At 42.8% G+C, this 9,080-nt stretch overlaps 1 protein-coding gene across 1 annotated transcript; it reads right to left on the minus strand.

Moving 5' to 3' along the window:
* Positions 1-1,813: 1,813 nt before the first annotated feature.
* LOC116258303 (mitogen-activated protein kinase kinase 9-like) lies at positions 1,814-3,130 on the minus strand. The gene has a single exon (XM_031635387.2). The coding sequence runs from the start codon at positions 3,058-3,060 to the stop codon at positions 2,071-2,073; it is 990 nt and encodes a 329-aa protein (XP_031491247.1). The 5' UTR covers positions 3,061-3,130; the 3' UTR covers positions 1,814-2,070.
* Between the last annotated feature and the right edge of the window lie 5,950 nt (positions 3,131-9,080).

The raw sequence follows: 9,080 nt of genomic DNA on the forward strand, positions 1-9,080 counted from the left end.
TGGCTACCATCAAGATTATGGAGCTTGGCAATCTAAAATTCTATTTCGACCCGACATCTAATGTATTTTACATGCTCCAGATTGGACTCACTTGCAGCCCTCGCCTTAAGGGGTCGTATGGCACGGTAAGAGGCAGATTCATGGAACAATAAAACTAGTGAGCAGTGTGACAAAACGGTTTCCTTCTTTTCCCGCCCGGAAGAAGTGTAAATGGGTCGGATCCAGCGTTAGATTTCCTAAGTTTTAGCAATACAAAAATGCAATCGATGCTCCATGTATTTAGCTGATCCCAGTCCAATTATTGGCACCACTGACTGTTACCCTAATATATCTATTCTTTTGAAGATCTTGGCCAATAGCGGCCAAGATTAGCCACACCCTGCGCCAAATCAACATCTTACAGTGAAAAGATATTCCTCACATAATTGAGGGCATGTTAGATTGAAACTTTTGGTAGGCAAGGTGCCTCTTACACATGGTTGAGTAGTTCTACATTGTTATCACTATTGTGAATACGTTAGCACATTTCGTATTCAAAATTTGTTTCGGGGTTCTTGTGGTACAGACATTTGCCATGTAAATTTGATAATTAAAAACTAGGAAGTTCTCAAATCCAGGAAATTAATATCTAGATTTTCCCAGTTTTCAGCGAACTTTTTTTTCTAATGGCATTAATGGAGCAGCTTTTGTTTAAAGTTTAAACACAGAATATGGCCAACATGCTTTCTGCAAAGTTTGCATGACGAGGAATTGCATGTTATTGCGTGACACTTATTGAGTGTGCAGGCGAACCTTCTCCATCTTTCTTTCTTTCTTTCTCCCGAAATTGTCGGACAACGATGAATATTCACAGAATTAATTGTGCTCCCGAATTCTCTCACGAAGAACAGTGATGCTAACGAGTTTGAAAATCAAGGAAATCTGGATTTTGTACGTCTCCCAAACGTGAACCAACGTAATTTGCTGACTGAGAAGCTTCCTGGAAAAAGATGGATCCCATTAGTGCGATCCATGCACTCGAAGCAGCTTCGAGGAGTCCAAAAGCCACCCACGTGTTGTTTGTCGCTTTGGATGCGATGTAGTTGGACAAGAAACCAAACATCAATATTCGTATCAGCGCCATCCCCTTCGTTCTTGCACGATTGAATTCCTGAGGGAGGAATTCGATGTACCCAAAAAAGCAACTCAATTTCAACGTCTACACGTGCACGTTTCACTTTCTGGTGCCTTATTCTGGCCGCCCACTCCCCAAGGAAGATCTACCTTTTAGCTAATGAGCATCTCGTGATTTTCAGCTTGAGCCAATTTAAAGCAGGGGATCTGATTCTTGCAAATCTGTGACTCTGATCTCAAATATTCTTCTAAGAATTAGCAAAAGAAAGATTTGAATATCCGGGAGAATGAGATTCGGATTTGTTGTCGATTCCGATCTGCAGAAAATACTCTGCACCCCAATCGGACGGAATTCTTCTATAAATCTTCTTTATGGACAAAGCATGTTGCCCTCCAGATTTCGTCTGATCCCTCATGGCTGCATATAATATTCTTCTATAAACCGACGAACTCTCGATCCCCTTCATTAATAGATTCGGATCCTGATCTAGCTAAATAGGCTATTGTATCGGATCCGTTGTAGCCACGCTGGGCCCGCAATTGGCCGGGCTACAGCGGCTCGCAGCTTCCTCGCCATATCACGAAAGGATATGGCCTGAGCGTCACCAACAAACAAGGCGGCCGCCGGCCAGCAGTCGCCGACAGCCGGTCGCCCTCATCGCTTCAAAAACATTCAGAAAAATAAAAGAAGGCGAAGTCGTTAAGCGAAATGTTTCTCATTTGCTTAAAGAGATGTGGTAATACTGGAATTTACAAAAAGACAAAATTCTCCGCGATTTTTACCATCAGCGTCTTGCTGTGGGAAAAAAAAAAAAAAAAAAGCTCCGTTTCACCGGCGAGGGGAAGCCGTCGGGAACTCGTGGATCCGTCGCTCTATGTACATGATTAGGAGATCCCGGTTCCCGTCCAACAAAAAGGCGGGGGAGCGCTGGCTCGGCACGTGAGACGGGAGGCTGATCAGGAGACGGAGAGCTTCTCGAGAGCGGAGGAAAGGAAGGAGGAGGAGCTCTTCTTCTTGGTGACAAAGGGGTGGCCGAGCAGCTGCGACACCGTCCACCGCCTCGCGGAGTCCTTCTGCAGGCAGCACTCGATGAAGCTTCTGAACTCGCGGGAGGCGGAGGGCGGGAGGGACGGCGGGTCGCCGAAGCAGATGGCACACATGAGCGTGGGCCAGTCGGGGCGCTGGCCGGGCTCTAGGAAGGGGAAGTGGCCGAGGTAGAGCTCCAGGAGGGTGAGGCCGAGGCTCCAGACATCGCCGGCGTATCCGTCGTAGTTCCCCCCGTAGCTGTCCGGGTCGAACCGCTCGGGGCTCATGTAAGCGCAGGTGCCGACGTAGGAGTCGCAGGGGTCGAGCGTGCGAGACATGATCTTGCTCACCCCGAAGTCGGCGATCTTGACCTCGTTCTTGCGATTGATCAAGAGATTGGAGGGCTTGATGTCTCGGTGCACGATCCGTTGGCCGTGGAGGTAGCTGAGGCCCTCGAGCACCTGACGGGTGATTCCGGCGATCGATCTTTCGGAGAAGGTTCTCTTCGATTGGAGGAGCCCCTCGAGCGCGCCGCCGTCCATGTACTCCAGGACGAGGCTCACGTCCCCCGCGGGGTTCTCGAAGATGCCGTGGCATTTCACGACGTACGGCGAGTCGGTCTTCTTCAGGATCTCCATCTCGCGGATCGTCTGCCGCCGGGTCGGCGTGTCGCAGTCGCCGTGCACGACCTTCAGCGCGTACACCGCGCCGGTCCGGCGGTGGCGCGCCTTGTAGACGGTGCCGCCGTTGCCGCGGCCGAGCACCTGCTGCGTCTCGAGGTCGGAGAGGCGCTCTACCTCCCGCTCGCGCGCCATGAAGTAAGCCGGTGGGAGCGGCAGAGGGAAGCGCGGCCGGCGATCGGCGAGCTCGGGCAACGGAAGCTTCAGGTTGAGTGGGCGACGTTCTCTAACCACAGCCATCCCAATCTCCCCTTTTCTCTCTGTGGTGGGCGTTCTGGGTGGCAGTCAGTAGACGCCCGGGGCGACTGAGGGGGGTTTTAAAAGGGGAAGCGGCCAGCGACGGCTGGGAAGCAGCGCGGATGGAGCACGAGAGCACCCCCACTATCCCCAATGATTCAGTGGGAAGTGAAAGTTCCATTGTACCCTTGCTTTTCTCCATTGTTATGGGAGCACCCCTCAGGCCCCAGTGCTTTTTAATGATGGATCAATTTTCGAATTGGATCCGATGTCTGTAAATCAACTTTTCTCTTCTTTTTTCAGCCTTTTCTTCTTTTCTTTGTTATTCTTTTTATAATCTTGTTAGTCTTACCATATTATGCCATTACAAACCTAACCACCATAAGTTTTGAACTCTTGACCTTCCTGAGCTTGAATGTAATCTGGCATCCTAACCAGGTGAAGGGAGCCCATGGCTGTAGTTGGCACTGGGCTACTTGTTTGATGCCCAAGAAATGTCCCTCTCCTGACAGTCTGGCCGGTACGGGGATAAGTATCTGCATTGAATTTTGCCTTGTTGGGTAAGGGATTCATTCATAGATTAGCAGTTATTGTTCCTTTTAAATTTGATATATGAATGGTAACGTCATAGCTGCTCCAGCAAGTTGTTGGTTTTTTTTGTTTTCTTGTTTTGATAAATCCATCAGGAAGTTGCCTCACTACCGGTGTCCATGGAGAACGAGGAGAGCCAACAATACATACATACATATATATATATATATATATATATATATATATGAACCACAGTTGGATCGCATATTTTATAGCACCATGCTTTTAATAACAGTTTTGATTTCTCAATTCCTTAATTATTCGTGCAAACCAATTCTTTGGATGAGTAGGTGCAGAAGGAGGTTAACCGCCCAAATGAAGATGTTTTCGAGAGGGAGTATAATTTGCCAGATACTCGATCTTGTTAAAGAGCAATATTCATCGTAAATTTCTCTTTGGAATGATTAGAGAGAGGAAGAGATTATGAAATGAGGCACAGGCCTTCAGTCCACATCATTTGTCTCCTTCTCATAATTTATATAGAGAAGAGAATACTCTGTCCGTTTTTGTTTCTGCCTTTGGAGTCCGGAACAAGTTGGATAAGCACAAGGGCCGCCCACCGAGTTTCAAGCTTGTAGATGAGGATATCTCTTCTCTTCACCTCCCAAATTCAGGTTCCCCCATCTGCAAGGCAACGTAGCGATCGAGACGCTGCTGAGTGAGCTTGTTTTAATGCACCAAGACATTTTGTCCCTTTTGGAAGGTCAATCTTAATTGAAGGGATGCCTTGGGATCCATTTTTTCTATGCAATTCTCTTTTCCAATCAACAAAGATCAGGGGTTCTACCCCAACCATATTGTTATCATCGAAAAAAAGTTGCACATGGCTTTAGGGATGTCAACGGATCATATTTGAATTGGATATATCTTTAATTGTATCTCTTTTTTTTTATATTTACATATTCAAATTTAAAATCTGAATTTTCAATTTGAATCTGATCCGAATCTAATTTTTAAATTCTTTTTCTGAATCCAAATCAGAATTTTGAACTGGATCTAGCTGATTTTCAAAATGTAAACTCATTTGATATAGGATATTCATTTAAAACTGGGTCCAATCTAAATCCAAATCTGACAAGATAATTTGCACATATCTGAATCTGAACCTGATCAGATGTCGTTTCTTACATTTAAATTCGATTTAATTTCTTAAACAAGATATTAATCCTTATATATATATATATATATATTCAATCGAATCAGATTGAAATTGGATATATGAACATCCCTTGTCCCTCTTGCCAGCAATGCAATATATTGTTGATCCAACCTCGAACCTGTTTACTGGGATAATATGGATCTGCCATGAACCGGATTCAGACTAGGTACGTAGTTTCAGAACCAAACCTGAAATCGAGTCCGATAATTGATTGTGAACCGATTCGGGTTTTTATCCCAAATTAATTAAGTTGGATAAGTACCCGCCGCCTGCAGCTCCGGACCCAAGCGCCGGGGCTGTGGCAGGGTGGAAAATACGGCAGAAATTAGGTGCAATTATTGAAGAGGGGCTGCTTGGGGGGAGTGACGTCTCCTGTGACGCGGGGCGGAGCGCATGGGGCTGACGCCGGCGGCTTGTCGCTTGTCGCTTATCGTGTGATGCATCATATCAACCCCTTAGTTGGGCTGCCTTCCGTTTTTAGTCTCTTGTACCGAAACTTCTTTTTCCCATTTTATTAGTTATTACTATGCTCTACTTTTATTTTTAATTTCAGAAAAAGAAATCGTTTTTTTAATAATTTTTATAACAAGAGTTACACTTTTCACAAAAAAACTGTCGACTAAAACTTTGCCTTTTTAAGTTTAAGTAATTCGATCCGACCTTCATTATATTTAGACGATCCAAATGGAACTGTCTGTTAAATCTAATACTCATTTACAAGTAAAAAAAAAACTGGCAAATATCACAAACCATATCCAACTAAGATTGGTACAAAGAGCCCCCACCCCCCCCCCCCCCAAAAAAAAAAAAGTACGGTCGATTGTAAATAAAGTAAAAATAATGGTAGTAAATTGAATAACATGAATTTTCAACTTTTTTTCCCGTCTTATCTCATCTTGAAAGGCTGGCCTTCACACGAAAAAGGTGAAGATGGGGAAAGGCCGACGGAAGGAGCGTTTTGGTGGTGGAAGATCTCATTCTCATCCGTCCAAATCCCCGTCGCCTTCCGACGGCCTTCCTAAACGCCACCCGGATTGGAATTGCCTCCCTGAATGGGGCTCATCCTCTCCATACAGGTGGCGCCATGTCGGGTCGGAGGCCGCCGGCCGATCCGTGGGTCGTCGGTTTCTGAACGGCCCGAACAGACCACTTGGTGACTCGGATTTCTTGTTGTTGTGGTGATTTAAATGTGTAAATATTTGGAGACAAGTTTTTTGTAGTGTAATAACAGAACCATTTAGGTCTATGATTTATTAGATGCGACGATTATTTATTTATCTATTATTGTTGTTGTAAGTTTCCTAATGCAAGGAGCGTTTGGTTGAAAAAATTGATGCAGGTCAATTAGGGCTACGCACGAGCCAGCTCGAGCTCACCTCGGGTCAAAAAACTCGAGTTCTTTATTATAAACTCGAGCTCGATTGGACTACACAAAATCGAGCTCAAACTCGACTTGTTTAACCACTCGTTTAGGCGTGAACTTGTGTGAGTATTAACTCGTGCAAGCGTTAACTCATGTAACTTGTATACCTTGTAAAAATTTGTTTTTACCTTACAAGTTAAAACAGATGAACTCCTTTTAACAATATTATATGGAGTATTGGTTTGCGAATCGAGTAAATACAAACGAGTCAAGTTCTTAAAATTTGAAACTCAATGATCATTTCTCAAGTATCTTTGGAAGTTCGAACTCATTGTGCCCGAAACACCAGAAACCACAACGTTTATCAATCTGGACAGTTTCTCCAAAATTAAATACTAGAAAAATGACCACCTAACAACGAGGCTTCTTCCCTTTGTAACAATCAATTGTTTTCTTGAGGCGTTTGATTCACTTGACACCAGTGGAAATTTAGAATTATTATTGTGAAGTTGAATTATCGAAGACCCGGTCAATTCCGACGGGCTCTTTTTCCTTTTCTTTTCTTTGTTTTTTACCTTTAACATTTAGATAGAGAGGGGCATGTTTATCCATTTGAAACCCCTTGTATGACATGACATCTCGGTGTCATCAACTGATAACTTTATACGTGTGAATGGAATCATTTTCATTCAATAATTTATGTTACCTACAGCACGTGCAGAACATGAAATGGGAACTGGTTTCAAGCCATCTATGGTTATCAATTAGAAGGGATGGGCCTGTTAATGACGTTTAAAATTTTCTGGGTTTTTTTTTTATTTAATTTTTGCCAGGAACAGTCTGAGATCCTCGGATCTTGTGATCCTAAAGGCTGGAAAGCTTCCCAATTCATCAGGGCTAAAGATCAATCTGTTGGGAGAAAATACTGAATCTGGCAAACAAATAACAGTTGGATCGGGAAAATACAGATTGGATTTTTCAAAATCGTAGGGATCTAATGGATCATGAAGTGGAACAGCTAAAAAAAAGATTTTTGGCGTGGAATCTGAATAAGCTGCTAGAATGAAGAAGATGGTGGCAATGAACCAGAGGAGTAAATCCTTAATCAATTTCTTTTTTTTTTTAAAAAAAAATCTCTCTCCAAAAATCATAACCAAATTATATGATTAAAAACATGTGAAAAAGCTGAAAGTTCATGTGAAGATTTGTCTCTTCGACGATAAGATGTCGATCTTCCTTTTTCCTACCACCAAGTGTTTGAGAAGTGACAATGGTTTAAGGGACCCATTATATGATGGAAAAAGCACGATAGAATCCTAGCCTTAGCCTTAAATTTTAGTTGTTTCTTCTAAAACTACTTTTAATGCGAAAATCGGATTTCTAGTTTTTTGAAACTCATTCTAATGTGAGGACAACATTTTTTCACCACATAGGGTTGCTGGATATCTTAAAATTTTCCAACAGCAGCATCTGACTATGTAAAGAGCGTAGAACAATTCAATAGTCGGAACACCTTTGGATCCGACCTTTTATCCAGAATTAAGTGGTAACACCTGATAGATTTCACCCCGTTTGATTGACAGTTCATCCCTTCTTTTCTTCCCCGTCTTTTCGGTATTTGAGCGTTAAAAGTCTTTTCTTCCATGCGTGAGATGCCTTTTATGTAAAGACGCAAAGCGTAAACGAACATCCGATTCTACCTCTAAAAGAAAACCTGAGATTTGAGGCCTGATGTAAAAGGGTCTACCGACCTGAGTTTCTCAATGAGCTCAAATCCCCCAACGTCGGCAGCTGAGCCATAAAGTTAGATATAACTGCAAAAAAGGCAATCCCCACGTGAAATCAATGGCCAAAGTGATAGCGCCAGAACACGTCCCCGTGATTTTTTGCACGGCGACAAAGCCAGAGAGCAGTTCACCTTTTGTGTGGTTCAGAAGATCATGTGCACCTTTTTCACGATTTAGCGCAAGTGGGGCGTTCAGATCTAAGAACCATTATTTGATTTCACATAATAGAAGTGGAAAAGGAACAAAAAATGCAGCTGCCGACTGCCCTGCCCCACACTGAGTTGTGTCCTCTGATTTCTTTCTCCAAACGGAACACCAACTTTAGCGCCTTATCCAGCCCTTTTGAGCAAGTTGGTGGATGATCCAAACCTCCATAATAGCTGGGCATGGCTACATTTTAAAAAATTAGGAAAAAAGAAAAGAAAAGATGCTTTTTTGTGTTTCCAAAAGCCCACTTTTTTATAACCTCAGTTGCAAAACACGCGTTTCTGAATTTCTTTTTTCACATGTACCTCATACCCAATAATTTCCAAAAGGGCTAATGTGAAAAATATGTCTTCCCACATTATTCATGCTCTGCTTTTTATAAGTAACTATAATGGAGACCAACTCACCCGAGAGTAACTCACGCGAGAGTAAGGGTGGACGTCATGTCGGGTCGGGTACCAGTACTCGATCTGATTCAGGCCCAAAAAAAAGGGCACTGGGTCGGCTGGATTAATTATCAAGCCGGCGCAAGTGGGTCTGATTAAACACGATTCAGTTCAATAATTTTTTTAATATATATCTTATAAATTTTTGTAAATAATTATAATATTTTATTACAATTAATTATGTTTATATATTATTTTATATTTAAAAATATATTTTTTAATTTAATCATGTCGAGCTCGAACTCAAGTTTTAAGTGTCAAAATGAGTTAAAGCCCGTGTTTAGAGTGACAGGCCAGCTCTAGCTCGACTGGTTGGGCCAACCCGAAAAGAAAAAAAAAAGAGAAAGAAGGAGCTGATGCTTAACCCGTGCTTATTCATACAATTTTGCTAAGAAAATTTCAATAGTGACTCCAAAATATCTCTTATTTTAAAAAACATCAAATTTTAGCATGATATTCCCAAAGGACAA

This window comes from Nymphaea colorata, chromosome 8 (genome assembly GCF_008831285.2).
Source record: "Nymphaea colorata isolate Beijing-Zhang1983 chromosome 8, ASM883128v2, whole genome shotgun sequence".
NCBI classification, from domain to species: domain Eukaryota; kingdom Viridiplantae; phylum Streptophyta; class Magnoliopsida; order Nymphaeales; family Nymphaeaceae; genus Nymphaea; species Nymphaea colorata.